Source organism: Sarcophilus harrisii, chromosome 5 (genome assembly GCF_902635505.1).
Source record: "Sarcophilus harrisii chromosome 5, mSarHar1.11, whole genome shotgun sequence".
NCBI classification, from domain to species: domain Eukaryota; kingdom Metazoa; phylum Chordata; class Mammalia; order Dasyuromorphia; family Dasyuridae; genus Sarcophilus; species Sarcophilus harrisii.
This window is the reverse complement of record NC_045430.1, coordinates 98,712,793-98,737,246: the sequence shown is the minus strand read 5'-3', so window position 1 is coordinate 98,737,246 and position 24,454 is coordinate 98,712,793. Positions and strand designations below refer to the sequence as shown.

The window sequence follows — 24,454 nt, the reverse complement described above, 5'->3', positions numbered from 1 at the left end:
TTTCTGAACTCTTCTCTGAGAGAAAGCCTGATATAATTGAATAGTGTTGGGTTTAACTCTTGATTTTCTATTTTTTTTATTATTATAATAATTGCATAAAATTTTCTGATTCTTTTTACTTTACTCAACCTCATTTCATATAAATCTTCTCTAAATTCTTCATATTCATCTTATGAAATCATTTTCTATTACCTCCATGGAATGCAGCCATCATTTGTTGAGATATTCCTCAGTTAGTAGCATCTATTTAGTTTTCAATTCTTACAGTAAAATTTTAATTTGTTTCCTGTTAAAAGTTTTGTTTCTGTTTTGACTAATGGTGAATGGTATAACTTACTTGTAAGTTAATTTCACAATAATTTTCACTTGTTATATCATACACATTTGATTAGGTGCAAACTAGAAATCGTTATACTTGTTTCTTTCTGCAAGATGTTTGAGTTTTTCACCCTGAACAAGTAACATCACTTGTTTCATTGTCAGATTATTCTGAACATTTTTTATTTGTTTCTTTAAACTTGATTTTTTTTTTCTCTCCGGTCCTGTAATGATATGTTGGCCTGATTATTGTAAATAAAGTGCATAATGGATAGTATGGTGAATAGAAAGTTGGCCTCAAAGTCAGAAAGACTTGGATTCTAATTTCTGACTTATACAGCAGCATGAGCCCCCCAGCAAGACATTTAACTTCTCAGAGCTCTAGGCAATATTTTAAGGTTAAATTGGATTGGTAGAGGGTGTTGATATGCTTGGAAGTTTCCTAGATGAATGAAATCACCAGTGTAGTTTTCTATCCTTGTATATTGAGGCATATTGACTATGTCTGTTATTATCATGCACATCCAGTGACCAAAAAGTTAGTTGATTTAAATATATCTGGCCAATATGCCTTTTGGTCTTCTCTATTAGATGATCATGTATCGTGAAATAACCAATCGAAAAGTAAAGTAAAACTACTATTTAGTGTGATTTGCTTATATAATATGACAGTTTGAGGTGTATGTGCAGAATTCTAGGGAATGCTGCCTTGGGGTACAAGTTCATGTAGGTCTTGGTGCAAAATAAGTCATCTGGTTATTTGGAATTAACTATTTTTGTGGCCCACCTTGATCCTTTTTCTCCTTGTACTTGTCTGTTATTCTTTTTATTCCATGGGCTGTAGAAAGCAAAATATATATTGAGAATTATAATGTATACATACATTCACACACATATAAAATTTTTCTTTTAAATTATTCTGATAAAAATTGGTCACCTTTTTGATTCTTCTTTTTCTTTTTTTTTTTTGCTGAGGCAGTTGGGGTTAAGTGACTTGTTCAGTGTCACACAACTAGGAAATGTTAAGAATATTGGTCATCTTTTTAAGGTTAAACTTTATATTTCATTGATTTTCCTCATGGTAGATGATAGACTAGTGTGTCTAGGAAAGAGGAAACTCAGTTCCGATTCTAAAACTAACTAGGTAACCTTGTGTAATTTGACTTAGTTTTGTCTCAATTTTTTTCTGCATTTTAATATTTACATTTCCTATTTCCTTTCTCATTCATCTCCTAGAGTCTTTGGCTTCCTTTAGGATTTGGCTCAATTACTACTTCCTTCAGACCACCCTCCCCTAACCCACTAATACCTTCCTTCCTTCCATTTATTCTATATTTATCTTATATTTTCCAATTTTATCTTCTCCTCTATTAGAATATGAGCCTTTTAAAGACAAGGACTGTTTCTCCTTTTTACTTTTATCTCTTCAAAAAAAAAGAGCACTTTACAAAGTACCTGGTTTATAATAATTTAGTTCTTTGTCAAACTTAAAAGCACTTAGTTATAATTGATCAGAGAAATACAAATTAAGACAACTCTGAGGTCCACTACTCATTTCTCAGATTGACTAACATAACTGGGACATTTAATACATTGTTGGTGGAATTGTGAACTGAATTAACCATTCTGAGAGCAATATGGAACTATACCCAGAGAGCTATTAAACTGCGCATACCATTAGATCCAGCAGTGTCTCTACTGGGCCTGTATTCCAAAGAGATCATAAAAAAGAAAAAAGGACCTACACGTGCAAAAATGTTTGTGGCAGCCCTTTTTGTAGTGGCAGGGAACTGGAAATTGAGTGGATGTCCATCCATGGGAAATAGCTGAATAAGTCATAGTATATGAATGTTATAGAATATTATTGTTCTATAAGAAAAATCAGCAGAATGATTTCGGAAAAGCCTGGAGAGACTTACATGAACTGATGCTGAATAAATTGAATAGAACCAAAAGAGAACATTGTACACAGCAACAAGACTGTGATGATCAACTCTGATGGATGGGGTCTTTTCAACAGTGAGGTTCTTCAGGCCAATTTCAATGGACTTGTGATGTGGAAAGCCATCTGCATCCAAAGAGAGGACTGTGGGGACTGAATGTAGATCACACATTCAGTGTATGTCACTTTTGGTTGTTGTTTGCTTGCTTTTTTCCTTTCCTTTTGTGATCTGATTTTTCTTATGCAGCATGATAAATGTGGAAATATGTATACAAAAAGTGCAAATGTTTAACATATATTGGATTACTGCTCTCTAAGGGACAGGGGTGGGGAAAAGGGAGGTAAAAAAATTGGAACCCTAGTTTTTGCAAGGGGAAATGTTGAAAACTATGCATATGTTTTGAAAATAAAAGGCTAAAAATAAGCATTTAGTTATATATTGGTATAATTAGAATTGCCTAAATATTCTATCTTATTAACTTTCTTAGTTGTCCTATGATATTTGAGATCTTTAGGTGTTCTGAGTTAGATGTTTTGATCGTACAATTTCAGTAGCTTATAGGATAAAGGTAGCAATATGTAGGGAAAGCACTGGATTTGGAGTCAAGATATGATATGAAATCCTCTCAGCTATTACATTTTATTTCCTGTAAAATGAAGGGAGTGGACTAGCTCTCTGAAGTCTTATTTTCCTTTTTCTTTATTAATAATATTTTGTTTTTTCCAAATACACGCAAAGATAGTTTTCAACGTTTCCAAAACTGTGTAATTTTTCTGATGTCCTTCTTAGCTCTAAACCTTACAAGCCTAGTTGTCTGTGTCTAAAATTGCTGGTGGGAAGTAGTAATGGCAGATTATTTTAATAAGAATTTGTTTTTAATAGCTCCTGAAAGCCCAGAAGAAGGCTCAGAGAAGAGAGCACATGATAAAACTTGAGGCTGAGAAAAAGAAGCTCCGGACTATATTTCAAGTTCAGTATGTCTTGCAGAACTTTACACAAGAACATGTACTAGAGGACTTCAAAGGTGGCTTGAATGGTGCAATGTATTTGCCTTCAAGAGAACTAGACTACCTCATTAAGTTTTCAAAGCTCACATGCCCTGAGAGAAACGAGAGTCTGAGGTACAATAATGGAAAGGTTCTTCTGACACCCATTTCGTTTTAATTTGTTGATATTTGGGAATTAATTAGGAACAGCTTTGAAGAACAGCAGATCCTGTAATTAAGAGCCATATTATTTGGAAGAAGTAAATTTGGATTGAGAACTAGTTCTTTTCTCACCTTCTAGTATTGTAGCCCTGATTCTTTAAAAAATTGTCCGAGGATCTAACATTAATGTGAATCTTAATGTAAGTCTAACCTTAATGTGAGACTGCTATATCCTCAAACATGCATTATAAAAACTTTTTGTTAAGGTAAAAATGAGGTCTTTTTATTATTCAGGAGTTTTTATGTCCTTATTTCTCAGTTCTTGAATAAAAGTAAGCAAAATTAAGCTTGTTCCAATATAATGGAAACTTCAGAAAGGAGAAATATTTGGTATTCAGGCATCATCCCATAGGTAAAAACTGAATAAGTTTATCTAGTAGCAAAGCTCAAAAAAATAACATTTCTGTAAATTCGAGTTTTTGGTGAATTTTTTTGTTCCTTTTCCCCCCATTATACCATTCCTTCCAATTTTCTATATTTGCCATCTTGTTTTGAACAAATAATCTTTATTTACTTTTTTTTTAAAGTAAACTTTGGTAATATTTTTGTTTCATTCTTTTAAAATGTGTATAAAATTCATTGTGTTGGAGCTGATTTCTAAGAAATCCAAATTTCTTTATGAAAGCTATAAATTTCTTTTTTTCCCTAGTAAATTTATTTTTAATACGCATTGCTTTTTGAATCATGTTGGGAGAGAAAAATTAGAACAAAGGGGGAAAACCATGAGAAGGATAAAGAAAACAGAAAAAAGAAGTGAACATAGTATGTGTTGATTTACATTCAGTTTCCTTAGTTCCTTTTCTGGATGCAGATGGCATTTTCTGTCCAAAGTCTATTGGGATTGCTTTGGATCACTGAACCACTGATAAAAATAAATTTCAATTAATTCTTAACTTCTTGCAATTGGACATATTGGCTCCTCATGCCATTACCAGTATAAGTTTATTCACTTTTCTTCCTACTAAGTATGGGTTCAGGCAATGTGTAAATGTATTATCTTAGGCTAAACAAAGCTTTTTGTCTGCCAAAATATCAACTGTTATCTAATCAATGATGGAATTCATTTAATTCCCCTTATTTGAATCAGTAGTCTTGAGTTAGCTATACTAAATCAGTAAATTGTCATTTTAAGCTTGTCTGTTCCCTAATAGTTCCTTTTTGTAAGTATATGTAATGAATATTGGCAACCAAAAGTCCCTAGCCTAAAGAGTGCTACTGCTGCTGCTTCTTTATTTTTAAATTAGGTTCTTCCAGAGATTAGGAATCTAAGTGGCTAATCTACTTTAGCAGTTCAAATTTAATTTTCCCTTTCAGTCGGAAACAAAATTACCTTGACTATATATGGACAGAAATTCATCATGTGTTGATGCCACAACATACTTCTAACATTGCTTTATTTTTGCTGCTTTTCATTGTCAGTGTTGAAGACCAAATGGAACAGTCATCACTCTACTTCTGGGACCTCTTAGAAGGTAGTGAGAAAGCAGTAGTAGGAACAACATGTGAGTCTTTTCTACTTAATGGATATCTACAGATTTTATCCTGTATAGTTTAGTATTGAGCTTAAATGTTAAAAATGTGGGGAGGATCAGAACTTCCATCACAGTACAGTATGTATATGCCTTGTCTAGTACAAATATACTTACTTGTAATCAGTTGGGATAGCATTTTATAAAGCTTTGAAATCGTAAAACAGTATAATCTGAAAATTTTTCTAGTCTAGTTGCAGTTCTGAGACCTTAGGTTTGACTTGTGCATTTCAGTTTACTGTCCTGTGAACTGGAGATGTTTGCCTTAATGAGTTAAAGTGTTTTGACCAAAAATGACCAATGGAAGAAAAGTCCTTTGATATCTCAAAAGTCTTTTTGCTCCAAAAATCAAATAGCTGCTCTGTGCTAGGTACTAGTGAGGGAGGTGGATATCTTTTTTCATTATATGTCCTTCCAAATTGTTTTCACAATTGATCATTGTATAATATTGCCTTTACTATGGACAATATTTTGGTTCTTCTTATTTTGTATCAGTTCGTCAATTTTTCCAGGTTTTTCTGAAGCCTTCCTGCTCATCATTTCTTATAACATAATAGTATTCCATCACAATCATACACACACATACACACACACACACACACACACACACACACACACACACACATTCTTCAATTGATGGGCATCTCCTCAATTTCCAATTCTTTGCCATCACAAAAAGAGCTGCTATAACTGTTTTTGTATATGGATATCCTTTTCCTTTTGTCTGTGATTTCTTTCAGTTCCACATAGAAGTATTGCTAAGTTGATTGATATGTACTAATTTGTAGCCTTTTAGGCATAGTTCCAAATTGTTATCTAAAATCAGTTGATAATTCTACCAACAGTGTATTAGTGTCCAAGTTTGTCCACATCTTCTCCAACATTTGTCATTTCCAGATCTGATAGGTATGTGGTGATACCTCACAATTGTTTTAATTTGCATTTTTTTTTATTTAATAGCCTTTTATTTACAGGTTATATGCATGGGTAACTTTACAGCATTAACAATTGCCAAACCTCTTGTTCCAATTTTTCACCTCTTACCCCCCCCATCCCCTCCCCCAGATGGCAGGATGACCAGTAGATTTTAAATATATTAAAATATAAATTAGATACACAATAAGTATACATGACCAAACCGTTATTTTGCTGTACAAAAAGAATCAGACTCTGAAATATTGTGCAATTAGCTTGTGAAGGAAATTAAAAATGCAGGTGGGCATAAATATAGGGATTGGGAATTCAATGTAATGGTTTTTAGTCATCACCCAGAGTTCTTTCTCTGGGCGTAGCTGGTTCAGTTCATTACTGCTCCATTGGAAATGATTTGGTTGATCTTATTGCTGAGGGTGGCCAGGTCCATCAGAACTGGTCATCATATAGTATTGTTGTTGAAGTATATAATGATCTCCTGGTTCTGCTCATTTCACTCAGCATCAGTTCGTGTAAGTCTCTCCAGGCCTTTCTGAAATCATCCTGTTGGTCATTTCTTACAGAACAACAATATTCCATAATATTCATATACCACAATTTATTCAGCCATTCTCCCAACTGATGGGCATCCACTCAAGTTTCCAGTTTCTAGCCACTACAAAGAGGGCTGCCACAAACATTCGTGCACATACAGGTCCCTTTCCCTTCTTTATGATCTCTTTGGGATATAAGCCCAGTAGTAGCACAATTTGCATTTTTCTAATCAAAAGTGATAGATTTTTCATCTGACTAAATCTATATGACTAGTTTATTATTTTAAAATAATAATAACTTTTTATTTTTTAAAATACATGCAAAAAAAGTTTTGAACATTCACCCTTGCAAAACCTTGTGTTCCAGATTTTTTCTCAATCCTCCCCCAATAGCAAGTAATCAAATATATGTTAAATATGTGCAATATGACTAATTTCTTGAATGATTTGTGTTCTTATAGATTTGACTCCGTTTTCTGTTTATTCGAAAAATGAGATCTTTATCAGAGAAACTTGTAAAAAAAAAAATTTTCCAATTTTCTACTTTCTTTCTAACATTAGTTGCATTGGTTTTATCTCTGTAAATCTTTTTAATTTGGAGTTATCAAAATTCTCCATTTTACATTTCATAATATTCTCTTTTGTTTTGTCCTAAGTTTTTATCCATAGATTTTACAGGAAAGATATCCCATGTTTTCTTAATTTAATTATATCTCCCTTTATGTATCTGTTTTAAGTTTATCTTGGTATGTGTTATGAGATGTTGCACTATATATAGTTTCTACCAAACTGCTTTCTAGTTTTCCCAGAGATTTTTCTCAGTAATTTCTTGTTTTAAATGTTAAGATCTTTGTATTTATCAAAGACTAGATTACTGTGGTTGCTTATTAATGTATTTATTATGTGCCTAATCTATTCTACTAGTCCACAACGCTATTTCTTAGTACCAAATTGTTTTGATGATTTTTAAAAATGTATTTTATTTTCAATATTTTTTCCCCAAATACTTGTAAAGATAGTTTTCAACATTCATTTTTGTAAGACTTTGTATTCCAGATTTTTCTCCCTCCTTCCTAACCTAACCTTTGATAACATATCAATAGGTTAAATAATTCTTTAAGCATATTTTCATATTTGTCATATTGTGCAAGAAAAATCAGACAAAAAGGGGGGAAAAAATCACAAAAAGCAAGCAAACCAATAAATAAAAAGGTGAAAATACTATTCTTTGGGTGATTATTGCTTTGTAATATAGTTTGAAAACTTGTGCTGCTAGGCCCTTTTCCTTCATTTTTTTAAAAAAATTGATTCCCATGGCATTCTTGACTTTTTATTCTATCAGATGGATTTTGTTATTGTTTTCTTATATAAAAAATTTTTGATAATTTCATTGGTAAGGCATTAAATAAGTAAATTAATATAGATAGAATTATCATTTTTATCATATTGGTTCTGCCTATCATATGAGCAATCAATATTTCTCCAATTGTTTAGGTCTGATTTTATTTGTGTAAGAATTGTTTTGTACTTGTGTTTATATAGTTTCTGAGTTTATCTTAGATACTTAGTTACAGTATCTCTTTAAGAATGATAGAAACAGCTGTGATATGTGGTTAGAACACTGGAATTGGATTCAGATAAAAATTTTAGGGTCAAGTCCTGCTTTGGGACACATTAACTTTGTGAAGGTAAATCATTTAGCTTTTTTTTTTTGCTTCAGGTGACTCCTTAGGACTTGACATTTTTAGAATTGTAGTTTCATAAACAGATAACATTTTTTGCATATTGAGAGAGGACTTCTGGAAGGGGTCAGGAGCAATAGTCAGGAAATATAACAAAATGAGATATTGCTTATTAGCTATAAATCACTATTTTAAAATGCATTTTGTTTATTTAAAAGATAGTCTTTCTCAGGTAGCAAAATTATAGATTTAGCTATACTTCAGGGTTTTGGTCCTTAAGTAACATAATAAGAAGTTGTTGCTTGATTTTGCTATCGGTCAACAGTATTGTTTACTGTGTGTAAGGCACTATGCTGAACATTAGGAACACAAAGAAAGGGGAAAAAAAGTTCACCAAAAAAATACTACTTGACCTGAAGCTTACGTTCCAATGGAGAGAAAATATGCAGATGCATGTACAAAGAGATATATAGGATAAATTATAGATAATCTCAGTGAGAGGATGCTAACATTAAGAGGAGTTGATTTATAGTATAGAAGGGGAATTCTTATAGGGGATGTGGTTTTAGCTGGGGCTTGAAGGAAACCAAGAGGTAAAGTTGAGGAAGAAGATAATTGTAGGCTTAATGTACAGTCAGTACTGATTAAGGTGATGACTCAAGGGTTCTCTGTGAGGAACAGCAAAGAAGCTAATATCACTAAATTACACCTTTAGGAATGGAAAGATATGGAAAAACCACTGTGTTGAGTGGGATTATGAGTGGTTTGGGGAGGCATGAAAGGATTGTCTTGCATAGTGAGGGCCCAGTTGAATTTATGTATCATATATTTGTAATGGTGCAAGTATGCTTTGGGAGTTTTTCTCTAGCTTTGTTGAGTAGCATGTGAACAGGAGTGAAGGCAACAGGTGACATGACATTCGACTTAGTTCAGGGGCCCTGTCTTCTTCCAGAACTTTTTTCTCCTAAATTTTCTTAGAGAACTAGATCTATATTTCCATTGCCACTATTGGTATATCTGGCATTTGGCCTCATTATTCAATTGAAAAATGCTTTCTTTCTTCAGAATTAGCAATGATGTTTTAATTGCCATCTTTACTAATGTTTTCTGAATCCTTGTGCTTTGACATCTTTTTAGCATTCATCATTGACCACTCTGTTCTCTCTTCATTCTCCTTCCTTAGTCTCTTTTGCCAAATCATCATTTTATCATGCCTACAAACTAAACATTCTCCCAATTGTCTGTCTTGGATCCTTTTCTTTTTTCTCTATATGCTGTTTAACATAATGACTTTCTTTTTTCTCACGGGTTCATTTATTGTGAATAAATGACTCCCACATCGACATATCTATCTACTCCCTGATCTGTCACTTGACCTTCAGTCCACCATCATCAATTACCTATTGGATGTTTCCAATTGAAATCCTGTAGTTATTTCAAACTCAAAGTATTCTGAAACAAAGACAAGTTCAGAAGCTGCTAGAATTAAGGGAGAACTTCCTTTCCACCCACAAGGTCATCCTCATTCTCCGTCATCTAATCATTTGCTAAAACTTGTAGTTTTTTGGTCTCCAGCATCATTTGAACGTCTTCTTCCACTCACATGGCTATCACTCTAGTTTAGATGCTATTCGTCATTTTACTAAATTACTGCAGTAGCTTTCTAATTGATTCCTATTTCTTCAAATTTTTTCCTACTCCATCCCAATCTTTTACTAGCTACTATCATCTTCTGCATGAGGCCTTTCTGGATTTTCTATTTCCCTCCCCTATTAGTTTACCCATATGTGAAAGCATATACATGTATATATTTGTATTTAGAGACAACATGCCAATATATAGTTAAATACAAATATAAGTTCTTTGAGAGTAGAGCCTGTTGTGTTTTTGTTTTCGTATTTTGATTGCCTGGCCCATTATAGATGGTTGATTGATGACTTTGGGTAAGAGTTTAGAGGGAAAAAATTGTCATGGCTTTGCTTAGATTCCAGTTTAATAATGAACTCAGTAGAAACCCTTAAGTTGGTCCATGCTTTTATAGGATTTGCCAGACCAGTTTGCATGGCATAAAAATATTTGTGCATAAAACTTTGCATGACATAAAAACTAATTCTTAGGTAAGCTAGTTGTTTTCTAATGTCTATCTTATTCTTATAGAAGAAAAAAGGGTTTCTGTGGTGCCTGGGGTTAATGTAAAATTTTTTTTGTTTTTTAAATTTTGTTGTGCATGCATATATTACGTGTGTGGGTGTGTGTGAGTGGGTGTTTGCAAACTATTAAAGGTTTTAAGGGTCCTAATTCTTAATGTCTCTTTTTCTTAGACAAACATATGAAGGATCTGTTGTCTAAACTGCTGACCTCTGGCTATTTTGAAAGTATTCCAGTTCCCCGAAATATTATAAAACAAAAAAAAGAATTGAATGAAGAAATCCGAGGAAAATCAGAGAAGAAACAGTTATCACAGACAGAATCTGCTAAAGAATCAGGTTTGATATGAATAGTAGAATTTTTGATTCTCTGTTAGTCGTCATCTTCTTAAACCACTTGTATGTATTTGTTAAAATGGGATAATTCTATCTCCTGCAAAGTAGGAGTACATCTAAAAAGTTTACACCTCCCTCCTCCCCTCTCTTTAAATAGCTTTTTATTTACAAGATATATGCATGGGTAATTTTTTCTGCATTTACAGTTGCAAAATCTTTTGTTACAGTTTTTCCCCTCCTTCCCCCCACCCCCTCCCTGAGATGGCAGGTTGACCAATACATGTTATATATATATTAAAATATATGTTAAATACAATATATGTATACATGTCCATACAGTTTATTTTGCTGAACAAAAAGAATCGGATTTTGAAATAGTATACAATTAATGTGTGAAGGAAATCAAAAATGCAAGTGGACAAAAATGGGGATTGGGAATTCTATATAGTGGTTCATACTCATTTCCCAGAGTTCCTTCTCTGATGTAGCTGGTTCAATTCATTACTGCTGTATTGGAACTGATTTGGTTCATCTCATTGTTGAAGAGGACCACGTCCATCAGAATTGATCATCATATAGTATTGTTGTTGAAGTATAGGTATACATCTCTTAATTAAAAAAATAAACCACCAAGCAAATCTTTATTAAAAATATAACAAAATTTGCACACTTAAATTTAGTGTGATGTGTTTTGTTTATTATAAATTTTTTTATTTATAAATTTATAAAAAATGTATTATAAAAATTTTTATTTGGAAGGTCTCAATTTGTATTCAGATTTATTTTTTCATAAATACATTCTTAATTTTCAGATTATATGTATGTAAATGACTACTCTGTTTAAAACAATCTGGCAAAATTATACAGTATAATTTCTGTTAATCATTATCCACTTCATTCCTACTCATGAGTTACAATTCATCCTATGACTTCTTTTTGACTATTCATATTTCTCATAGGAGTAGTGTAATATTCTTGAGTTCTGGATAACAAAAAGCATTTTAAATAATACTCTAAATGCTTAAAATGTAGCATTTCATTACTTTACTACTAAGAAAATAGATTTGGAAAACATAAATTTAGTAATCTTTAAATTATCACTATTTAAATAATTTTTCTTATTATATTTTTGCTTTGTTCACTTTTTGCTTTTTATTTCTTTGGAACTATATAGTTTGGACCTATATAAATTATTTTGGTACTTTAAAAAAATTTCATTGTTATTTCTGTCTTTATGTCAGTTATTTCCCAACACCTGTTTCAAGTTGAACCTTCTCTTGTGACAAAGAAAAATAAGCAAAAACATCCAATATAGAAATCTTGTCTACCCCTCTCTCTCTCTCTCTCTCTCTCTCTCTCTCTCTCTCTCTCTCTCTCTATATATATATATATATATATATATATATATATATATATATATATATATATTATTCCCACAAGGAAGCTATTTAAAGAATGTTTTCCAGGCTTTTTTTTTTTTGGAGGGGGGGAAGGTTTCCATTACTGAGTTCAACTTGTTTTCATTTTTAAATCTTTATGTCTTTCCTCTTGGATTTGCCTATTTCCCTCTGTATCAACTAATAAAAATCTTTTCTTATATATTTTTTTCCTTTCTTTTTTTTCTGTGGTGCAATTGAGGTTAAGTGACTTGCCCAGGACACACAGTAAATGTGATGTGTCTGAAACTGGATTTGAACTCTGACTCCAGGGCTGTTGCTCTATCTATTATGCAATGATGTTACCCCTTTCTTTTTGTATATTGATCACTTATTGTCAGACAAGAATATTCTATACATTTACATAGTTTTTTTCATCCTTTCTCCTGGGGTTCATAGACACTTATTTGTTTCCAGTATTTGGCTACCACAAAAATATGTTGCTGTGAATATTTTGTTGTACATGTATATATTCTATTACTTCTGTCCTATCTGACTTTTCATGACCACATTTGGAGTTTTCTTGGTAAAGATAGTTTCCTTCTCCAGCTCATTTTAAAGATAAGGAACTGAAGCAAACAGAGTTAAATTATTTTCTCAGGGTCACACGACCAGTTTGGTATCTGAGCTGTATTTGAACTCAGATGAGTTTTCCTTGATTCTAATCCAGTTCTCTCTTACTGTGCCATTTAGCTGCTATATACATATGTGTGTTCTATTTTAATTCTTTGGACTATATGGGATTACTGAGACAAAGAGGATAGATAATTTAGTCACATTTATTGTGTAGTTTCTAACTGAAATCCAAGAAGAGCTGTATTATTTCACTGCACTACTGATACATCTCCATCTGTATATCTGCTTCCACATATCTATTTCAGTAAAAGCTTTAAGTTCTTACTCGACTATGTAAGAATAAAGAAATTCAGTGAAAGATTGTAGCAAATGCCTTATTCTACCCAAGAACTTCTAAAAAGCCAGTCAGAAGATCCTAGGCAATAGGAAAAGGGGGACCCTTCCAGCAAAGTGAGTGCAAAAATGACCAGACACAGAATACTTTTGTAGCCTTTAAGATTCTTGTGTTCAGTGGCAAAGTATAAAATGTAGTCCGAAAAGCAGCTCCTGGGTGAAAATGTAGCAGAAAAGCATGTAGAAATGCTTTGTTGTTTTAATATTTAAGTTCAGAATTAATTAATTTTAAAAATATGTTCCATGTTAATTACTACTGAATCTGTATTATAGTTAGTATCGGCAATTATTGTGTTGATATAGCTTAACCATGAGCAGTGAAATCTCTCCAGTTGTTTATCTCCTTTATTTCTGTGAAGCATGTTATAATTATTTTCATATAGATGTTATATATCTTAATTTTGTTAACTCCCAGATATCCATGGTATTTTGTAGTTGTTTCTGTGGAAGTTTTCTTAATTTCTCCCTGATTTTTATTAGTACTATATAGAAGTGCTAATGATTCTTGTAGATTTATACTGTATCTTAAAATCTTACACTCTTAATCATCTCAGTTTTCTTGATGATTCCCTGATCCAACCTTCTTTCCTTTTTTTCTCTCCTTTATTTCTTCCTTCCTCATTCCTTTTTCTTTCTTTTAAATTTTAAGTTCTAAATTCTCTCTTTCCCATTCAATACTCATTACACATATGAAGTCATGCAAAACATATTTCCATTTTATTCAATGTTTCCAAAAAAAAATTAGAAAAAAAAGTGCTTCATTTTGTATTCTGAGCCTATCAGTTTTCTATTTGGAGGTAGATAAATTTTTTTGTAATTAATTATTGTATTGCAGTTACTCTTTCACAGATTATTTACAATATTGCTGTTACTGTATAAATTATTCTGCTTCTGTTCACTTTGTATAAGTTCATATGAGTCTTCCAGGTTTTTCTAAAAACCATCCCCTTTATAATTTTTAATAGCATAAATAATATTCCATCAATTTATGTAGTCTTAAGTTGTTCAGCCATTCCCCAGCTGATGTTATTCCCTTCAGTTTTCAGTGTTTTGTCATCACAAAATATTTTTCTGGTCCATTTCTTTTTTCCTTCATCTTTTTGGAAGTGCAGACCTAAGTATTGATATTGCTGGGTCAGAGGGTCTGCATAGTTTTATAGTCCTAATTCCAAATTTCTCTCTACAATAATTAACTTGTTCACAGCTCTACCAACCATGCACTAGTATATCAATTTTTTTTTGCATATCCCTTTCAGCATTTATCATTTTTCTTTTCTGTTATCTTAGCCAATCTGAGGATTTGTAAGGTGGTACCTCAGAGTTTTTTAAAATTTCATTTATTTAATCAATAGTGATTTTTTTCATGAGTATTGTTAACTTTGCTTTCTTCCTCAGAAAACTGTTCTTTCCCAATGGAGAATGGCTTTTATTAGAAATTTGGCTCCATTCCCTGTACATTTATGGAATGAGATCTTTATCTGAGAAATTGGGTTTTTGTAAGGGCTCACTCTGTGACAATTGCTTGCAACGTATCTCTGTCCTTCACTATTTTCCAAACTCTACCCAAATTCATGGTTGTTGCTTCCATGATACTATTTGTCCATCTCATCCTCTGCTGTCTTCATCTTCTTTTGCTTCAATCTTTCCCAACATCAGGGTCTTTGAGTTGATTCTCTGACACTCAGCTTTCCTTATAATCCCATTCTCACAAACATATATATATTACTACTGGAAAACTATGACTTATATAGATCTTTGTTAGTTCTTCTGCTTTTTAGTATGTCCATATTTGTCATGATTTTTTTAAGGAGCAAGGATCTTTTAATTTTATGACTGTAGTAACCATTTATGGTAATCTTTAAGCCTAAGAATATAAAATCTGACACTTCTTCCATTTCTTCTTCCTCTGTTTCACAGGAATTAATGGCCAGTTGCCATGATATTATTTTTTTTCTTTAATATTAAGCTTCAAGACAATTTTTATACTTTACTCTTTCACCCTCATCCTTTCTGTTATCAGAATGGTATTATCTTCATATCTGAAATTATTGATATGTTTCCCAGCAACCTTAATTTCAGCTTTTGTTTCATCCAGTTTGGGATTTCCCCTGATGTATTCTGCATACGGGCTAAATAAAGTAACAATTCACAGCGTTGTCACACTCCTTCTGCAATCTCCTTCACCAGTTACTTGGTCCATGTTCAGTTCTAACTGTTGCTTCTTGACCTGTGCACAGATTTCTCAGGAGACAAGGAGACAACCTAACACCTTTTGTGAATATGGTTCTGTATCAATAAAACAGTTCTTCCATCATTCATTCATATTCTCAGTCATAGAGCAAATTAAACATCTGAATAGGGGATTTTGAGGGATTGAGTAAGAAGGGAGGAACAACTTTTATTAGCTTTTATTTAGGGATGATTTTGAGAAGATGGGGTATAATTTTTGTTTTGTTTCAAATAGTATGTGGTCTTACTATTACTTAATCTCCCCCCATTCAGGGATTCCCTCCCTTGTCTTCTTCCTTCACCCTTTGCTTCCCCATCCACCTATCTTCCTCCCCTTATTTCTTTATAGATTTTGAAGGATGCTATACCCTTCATGTTATATATGTAGTAATTTGCTTATTGAACTCATTGCCAATATGAGTAGGTTTTCAGAATTATCAGCCCTCCTCTCCCCTCTAATGCCTCTGTGTCTATTCTTCCTTCTTCACCCCTCATTTGTATAACATGATTACTATTTTTTACCTTTACTCTGCTAATCTTTCTTTTGAGCTTTTCCTATTGTTGATGTAAATCTTAAACATAAAGTATACATTTCCCATGTAGAAAAAAAAAAACCATAAACAACTTGTTCAAGTTTGAACAGTTGGTCCTTATTGAGTTCCTTAAAATTGCTCTTTGATATTGGCTCTTATATGTTAAATTTTCTTTCACATTCTGTTCTCTTTTCTCATTCTTTACAAACTCTTGGTCTCTCATACCTTCACTGGCTTTTCTTTGCTTGATTCTAATTTTCAAAAAGTTATTTTCATCTTTGAGACAATGTACCTCTTTTTCTAATTGATTAACTTTTTTTTTATAAGCTTATTTTTCTTGGATGGTTTTAATTTTTTTTCTTTAGTTTTTCTTCAATGCCTTTCATTTGATTTTTGAATTCTTTTTTGAGTTCTATAAATTCTCTCTGGGCAGGGAACCATTTTACATTACTGTTTAGAGTAAAAACTTTTTTTAAAAAAAATACTAAAATATCCTCCTCTGAAGATGAATCCTACTCTTCCCTGTTCCCAAAGTACATTTTAAGGGTGGGGTGTTTTCTTCTTTGCCAGTTCATGTTTTTTTTACATAGTATTAAAGTAATAGTAATCTCAGTTGTGGAGCAGAATTTAATGAGACGCAGGGATAGGAAGACGTATGTATGTGGTGTATGTGAGTCTGGGTATGTATGTGTGTATGTATATCTACATATGTATATATTAATATATCCTTACTTAACTGTAGTCTAATTGGGAGTGGAGAGAATAAAAAGGAGGAAAAGAATAAAGTAAATAAGTTGCGCATCAGAAAACAAAAGAACAATTTACAAGGAAGTAAAGAAAAGATGGATACTTGTGAATATAATTTCTTCTACTAAATATATATACTTCTTAAATTGGTATTAGTTGTTATGTATTTTGATTCTTCCTTGATGTTCTGCTGGGCACATGATAATGTTCTCTTTTATTTCATTTTGTTTTGTGCTTTTCTGTTTTCATTTTGCTTATTCTGTTTCTTCAAATAAAATAAAATTGGGGAAAAAAAACATAGTAGCTAGTCCACAGTTTTATGTAAAATTATCACCAGTACTTGTAGATTTATTCTTCAGTCTGCATAGTTTGTATTGCAATGTTGGTATTCCAAATCCATTTCCCGTAACAGACACTCTCTTCATTCATATATTTCATTTTTTCTTGAGTCTAGGCACCACATTTGGGTGCCTTATTCAGGCCGATGGAATTTGTACCATCATAGCCAATAGGAATTATATCTGTTTTAAAAAATGGAGCCTTCAAAAAGTCCCATCTCTTTGAGGACTTGCCACATTTTGTTGTCATCCACACAATCAAAGGCTTTAGTGTAGCCAATGAAGCAAAGGTAGATTTTTATTTTTTTACTTCTGCCACTCTTATTACTTTCTCCATAATCCAGTGAATATTGACAGTTTAGCCTCTTCAAAAACCAAAATCTCTAGTAATTCTTTGTTCATGTGTTGCTGAATCCTTAATTGTAGAATCTTTTGCTGATATGTGAAGTGAGCACAATTGTTCAGTAATTTGAAAATTCTTTGGCCTTGCCCTTCTTTTTTATTATTGTTATTTTTAAATTAAATTAAAAACATTTATCTTTAATACATATTATTCTATGAATCATGTTGGGAGAAAAAAAATAGACCAAAAGGGAAAAAACCATGGGAGAGAAAAAAAAAAACCCAACACAGAAAAAAGAGGTGAACATACCATTTTGATTTATATTCAATCTCTAATGTGGCTACTATTGGCAGAATCTTTGTCAAATAATTTCAAGTGGAGGGGTGCCAAATGCTTTATCTCACATTAAGAAAATTTCTAATGTTTCTCTGCTATGAATAGCACTAGCTCTTGGTTTTAAATATATGCTTTTTGATCATATTGATATGGAGTCCTTGCATGCCTGTGCTTTTTCAGATTTTTAATACAAATGAATATTATATTTTATGAAAGTTTTTTAATGCATCTGTGGAAATCATTTTCCTCTAACTTAATGTATTGATCAAATTAAAAGTACAATTCTTATTTGACGTAGATAATGAGCTTTTTTATTGAAAAGGTGAATTCTCTGTTAATTCAGGCAGTGTTGTGTTCTTTTCCTTTTTTATCATTAACATCCAAACTCAGTGCCATACTTTTTTATTTAATTTTCCCCCAGTTACATGTAAAGACAACTTTTTTTGTTTTATACATGTACATTCGTGTTTTTTTTTCCCACATATTTCCTTATGAATTATGTTGGGAGAGAAAAAAGAACAAAAGGGAAAAAAATCAGAAAGAAAAGGAAAAAAAAAAGTGAGCATAGCATATGTTGATTTACATACATTCAGTCTCCATAGAGAACTCTCTGGATGCGGATGGGTTTTTTATCCATCCAAAGTTTATTGGGATTCCCTTGGATCACTGAACTGTTGAGTCTGTCAGATTCAGAGTTTGTCAGAGTTGATCATCACAGAATCTTGTTTTTACTGTGTATAGTGTATTCCTGGTTCTGCTTCTTTCACTCAATATCTGTTCATGTAAATCTTTCCAGATTTTTCTAAAATCAGATTGTTCATTATTTTTTACAGAACAATATTTCTTTACATTCATATACTAAAACCTTTTCAGCTATTCTCCAACTGATGGGCGTTCACTCAATTTCTAGTTTCTTTCCACTACAAAAAAAGACTGCTGTAAACATTTTTGCATATGTGGGTCCTTTTCCATCTTTTATGATCTCTTTGGGATAAAGACCCAGTAGAGACACTGTTAGATCAGAGTATGCACAATTTGATAGACATTTGGGCATACTTCCAAATTGCTCTCCAGAGTGATTGGCTCAGTTCACAACTCTATCAACAATGCATTAGTTTCTTAGTTTTCCTACGTCTCCTCCAATATTTATCATTATCTTTTTCCTGTCATTTTAGCCAATCTGATAGCTGTAAGGTGGTATTTCAGAGTTGTTTTAATTACATTTCTCTAATCAATAGTGATTTAGAGTATTTTTTTCCTCTGACTATAGATGGCTTTTACTTTCTTCATCTGAAAATTGTCTGTTCATGTCCTTTGATCAATTGGGTAATGATTTGTATTCTTACAAATTTGACACAGTTCTTTTTTTAAAAATTATTATAGCTTTTTATTTACAAAACATATACATGGGTAATTTTTCAACATTGACCCTTGCAAGACCATCTGTTCCAAATTTTCCCCTCATTTCCCCTTATCCCTCCCTTCCCTTAGATGGCAGGTAGTCCAATACATGTTATATATGTTAAATCCAGTATATTTATACAGTTATTTTGCTGCACAAGAAAAATGGGCTCTAGAAAGAAAGAAAAAAAAAACCTGAGAAGGAAAGCAAAAAATGCAAGCAAACAATAACAGAGTGAAAATGCTATGTTGGTCCACACTCATTTTCCATAGTTCTCTCTCTGGGTGTAGATGACTCACTTCATTACTGAACAATTGGAACTGGCTTGAATCATCTCATTGTTGAAGAGAGCCATGACACAGTTCTTCATATAGTTTAGAAATCAAACCTTTATCAGAGATACTGGCTTAAAATATTTTTTCCCAGCTTTGCACTTTCCTTCTAATCTTGAGTGCCATACTTTTTTTAGGCTCCAGTTGGGTTTGGAAGATGCTACTGGTACTTATATCTATGCTTAAATCTTAAGTTTTATTAATTTGGATTAACCCAGGAATATGCTGGTAAATGTTTAATAACTGACTTCCTACAGCACAATTTTAAGTTTAATCTGCATTACTAATATTTTCTTTACCACTTTATTAAGTGTAGAGTAGCCACTAAATGAAGTCCTGACTTGCAGTGTTTGCTCATTTCCAAGGTAAAAAGGATTGTGCTGAAAATTTAACACTTAGTTCTTGCAAACCAATATGAGCTGATTCCAGAATACCCTTGCAAGTAACCTTTCTTGTGGGATCTGTTCTGTGATTGTCCATAGTAGGTATTTGAAGGTATGAGGGTTTAATGAGAAGACTTAACTTTTAATTAGAGAATATAACTCAACTCATGTTTTAAACTTTGTTATATTTAGGTATACTTTTGATGCAAGAAATGTTTGTTAGTAATCCATTTTAGAAAGAAAAATCTCACCTAATTTAGTCTCCTTTCTCCCTAGAACCTCTTATGGAACATACACAGCCCGAGATACAGCCACAAGAGGTAAGAGATACTGAAAAGAACTTTGGCGATTTGGTAGTTAATAGATAATCTTTCTCACTACAATGTTAATGATTAGCATTTAAAGGTTGGGAGAGAGTTCTAAAAAATTAGATCTTTATTTTTATTTTTTTAATTCATGTGTTTTCAGATTCTAGTTGCCTTTCTGTAAAAGCTTTTTAGTTAATGTCTTTCCAGAGAACCAAATGATAAAGCATGCTACCCATCTCTTGACAGAGTGATAGATTCATATTCTAGAATGAGACCTATATTTTTTTGGACATGACTAGTGTATCAATTTGTTTGCTTAAATTGTACATTTTTGTACAATAGGTTTCCCCCCCACTCTCACTCCCACTCCCCCCCCCCTTATTTTGGGTGGGAGGGAAAGGATATTATATATTTTTATTATTTGGGAAAAAATAAAATTTTTAATATTTATATAGTTGAGATTGTCTTGTGTAATCCCTTCTTAACCATGTCTGATTATAATATTTCCTATCATTTAGCTCTTTGAGAAGATAGTTTAGTGGCACAGTAGATAAAGCTCCTGGCCTGAAGTCAGACTCATTTTCCTGAGTTCAATTTCAGACTCATACACATACTACTATGTGGACCTGGGCAAGTTACTTAACCTGGTTTGCCTCATTTTCTTCATACATAAAATGAACTGGAAAGAAAATGGTAAATCACTCCAGTATCTCTACCAAGGAAATGTCAATAGGATCACAGAAAGTAAGACACAAGTGAAAAATGATAGAATAACTAAAAGCACTTCAAGGTTTGCAAAGTGTTTTTTCCATATATTATCTCAGTTGAGCCTCACTACAGTCTTGTGAACTTACGTAAGTGCTGTTATCATCCTCATTTTATGGATGAGTAAGTTTGTTGATAACAACAGCCCAGCGCAGAATATGAATCTTTAGGTCTTTTTGACACTAACATTTTATCCACTATGCTTTATAATTTTCTTTTATTTTCTTACTGTTTAAAAATTGTGGGACAGCTAGGTGGCACCTACCTCTGAAGTCAGGAGGACCTGAGTTCAAATGTGATCTCAGACACTTAATATTCCTAGCTATGTGACTCCAGGCAAGTCATTTAACATCCCAGTTGCCTCAGCAATAAATAAATAAAAATAAAAAGTGTGTGCTTTTTCTTGTGTAGATTGTTTATTCCCAATCATTTAGGATTTGTTGTCACATATGTTATAAAATGCTTGCTTAAAATTTTCAATCAGACTGCTTTCCATCTTTTCTAACAGCTCTTATCCAATAAAAACTTTTTCCGGAATAATTTGTGTTCTTAAGTTTGTTAAAAAAAAAACAACAAAACAAACAAACAAAAAAAAAAACTAAACTCTGAGTGTACTTTTCTTTTTAGGTCTTCCTTTTTTATTTTATTTAGTACTAGTTTTTTTTTTTATAGTTTGTGATATAGTAGCATTAAACTTGGTATGGCACTAAATCTTTTTTTCCCTCTTGTATTCTTTAATTTTTATAAAAAATAATAACTTTTTATTTTTCAAAATACATGTAAAGATAGTTTTAAACATTTACCCTTGCAAAACCTTGTGTTTCAAAATTTTTTCCTTTGCTGCTTCCCCTCTCCCTTATATAGCAAGTAATCCAATATAGGTTAAATATGTGCAGTTCTTCTAAACATATTTCCACATTTATGCTGTGCAAGAAAAATCAGATCAAAGGGATAAAAGATAAGGAGAAAAAACAAGCAAGCAAGCAACAACCACAAAAAGGTGAAAATACTATCCTTCGATCCACTTCTAGTCTCCCTAGTCCTCTCTCTGGATATGGATAGCGCTGTCATCACAAGTCTATTGGAATTGTATGACACTAAGTTTTGAATAATTTCGTATAATCATTTTTATTGTATTTGTGAATAAAAATAGAATTTCCATCTTAAGTCCATCATATTTTTGTAAGTTGTTCTGCAGTTGTATTTTTGTACATTTTGGTTAATTGCTAGGTATTTTCATCCATTTTTTTTCTTTAATGGAAACTTCCCCGCACAGTTTTTGTTGGTTCTCTAAGTAAATATTCTATCTCCAAATCAAGATAATTTTGCTTCCTTTTAGCTCTGTGCTTATTACCTCATGTCTCATCTTCTTGTTACTGTTAACTTTTTTCCATATAACCATAAGTCATTTAGCATTCCTGGATCAAATTCACTGTTCATAGTAAATGGTTTTTAGGACAAATTTCTTTAGTTTCTTTGTTTTACATCAGTCAATATTCATTACTCAATTAGTTTTCTTTCTCTGATTTTTTTCTCCCAGTTTAGCTTTCAGAACCATGTTTGTTTTAGAGAAGTTTGGTAAGGTTTCATTAATATCCCTTTTTCCTCCCATTTCAACCAGTTTACATAGTAGTTGAAATTTTTGCCTTTTAAGTGTTTTCTAAAATCTACTTTTTCTATTGTCCTATCCTCTAGAGTCGATTTTTGGCCATCTTATTTTCTTTTCTTTTACCTAGTGACTTCTTTTATTAACTTTTTCAAAACCAATTTTATTTTTATCCATAGTCTTTTGTTTTTAATTATTATTTTTTTTTACTTTCTTCAAATTTCAACTTGTGTTCTGGTTCTAGGATTTTTTTGTTATTGTAGTCTCAAATCAGTAATTTTTTGTCAGTTTTTTCCTTAGTTCTCTTTTCTTTTTTTTTTTTTTTCTTAAGTGGAAAATAATGACATCTATAACTTCATCCCACAGATTTTCATGTGTTTCATCATTATTTTCTTTAATTTTTATGACTTCTTGTTGGATGTAGTATTTAGGATTCCATTAGTAGTTTTAGTATCTCTGCCATGTTTTATTTATGAAATATTTGTTCTAGCCCACAGACTATTATTATTCTTACCTTTTAAAAAATGGATGGCTTTTTATTTTTAAATTGTATTTTATTTCTGAATTATACATGTAACAAAAAGGCCAAAATGGGGGAGAGAGGGGAGAGAATCAGCACATCACAATCTACAGCTAATCCTCTTCCTACCTCCTCAGTGAAGCACATAAATTGTTTCAATTCTTCTGTTTAGGGCTGAATTCTGTCATATGAAATTTCATTAATTTCTTTGCATTTATGTTGTAAATCTATATATATTTTCTAAGTTCTGCTTGCTGTATCAGTTTTCATGAATCTTTGCATGTCTCCCTAAATTTTTCGTTTATTTTTTTCTTGTGGCAGAACTCAAAAGGACTTAACGGCTATTTAGTTCAAATCCCTCATTTTATTTTTAATAGTATTTTATTTTTCTAAATATATGCAAAGATAGTTTTCAACATTCATCCCTGCAAAACCCTGTGCTCCAACATAACTTTTTTTGAAAATGTTTTGTATAATTTCATATGTGGTTTCTTACTAGGAGCTGAGGGTGGAGATAAGAGAGAGAATCTGGAACTCAGAAATTTTAAAAACAAATGTAAAAAAAATTGTGTTAAATATAACTGGGGGAAATAATAAATTTATTAATTTAAAAAACAACCCCTCACAAAACCACAATTAATTTTTTAAAATTCTGTGTTCCAAATTTTCTCTCTCTTCCTCTTTTCCTCTTTCCCAAGATTGTAAGCAGTCTGATATAGGTTTAAACATGTACACTTATTCTAAACAAATTTCCAGATGCTACATAAGAAATATAATCAGAAGGGAAAAAATAAACATGAGAAGACCAAAAACGAGCAGCAAACAAACAACATTCAACAAAAAGGTGAAAATACTATGCTTTGATTCACATTGTCTCCAAAGCTCTCTCTCTGGAATTGCCTTGAATCATCTTCTTGTTACTGTGTACACTGTTCTTTTGGTTCTGCTCACTCAGCATCAGTTTATATGATATTTTCCAGGCTTGGGGCAGCTAGGTGGTGCAGTGCTCTATCTAGCCCTGAGTTCAAATTTATTCTCAGACACTTAACACTTCCTAGGTGTGTGACCCTGAGCAAGTCACTTAATCCCAATTGCCTCAGCAAAAAATAAAAAAATATATATGTCTAGGTGAACCTGTTTTACATGAAATGGCTCCTTCTCCAAATCTACCTTAAGATTAAAATTTCTATGACCTAACCTAGTCTCAAAATGAGTCACTTTTTGGTAATTTTGCTACTAACTTTTGCTAACAACCTTTAGTTGTTTGCTGATTTAAGAACTATTTTAGTATTCTTCTATAGTACTGTTTTATGATCAGCCACGTCTATAGGTGACTCTGATATGTTCCCTTAATGATTTTATTGACTAAACAGGACTTCCTTCTCCTAGACCTTGGAGCCAATCAATAAAAAAGATATTTCAGCACGTTTGCTTTGTTTTCTTTGCATATTCTGAATTTCAGAGATTCTTTTATAGTCATTGTTAATAAAAGGAATACTTAGACATGCCTAACTGCTTTTCTTTAAAAATCCCATTTTTCCACAGAAGGAATATTCTTTACAAGCATTTCCCTTTGCT

At 32.1% G+C, this 24,454-nt stretch overlaps 1 protein-coding gene across 7 annotated transcripts in view; it reads left to right on the top strand.

The window, feature by feature from the left end:
- The window catches only part of CAPRIN2 (caprin family member 2), a 109,196-nt gene that overhangs the window by 10,899 nt on the left and 73,843 nt on the right, over positions 1 to 24,454 (top strand). For all 7 annotated transcript variants that reach the window (XM_031938122.1, XM_031938119.1, XM_031938120.1 and 4 more), the window contains 4 exons: positions 3,144 to 3,382; positions 4,889 to 4,971; positions 10,468 to 10,632; positions 19,954 to 19,997. In XM_031938122.1, the coding sequence (XP_031793982.1) occupies positions 3,144 to 3,382; positions 4,889 to 4,971; positions 10,468 to 10,632; positions 19,954 to 19,997 (531 nt within the window). The remainder of the gene's footprint in view (positions 1 to 3,143; positions 3,383 to 4,888; positions 4,972 to 10,467; positions 10,633 to 19,953; positions 19,998 to 24,454) is intronic.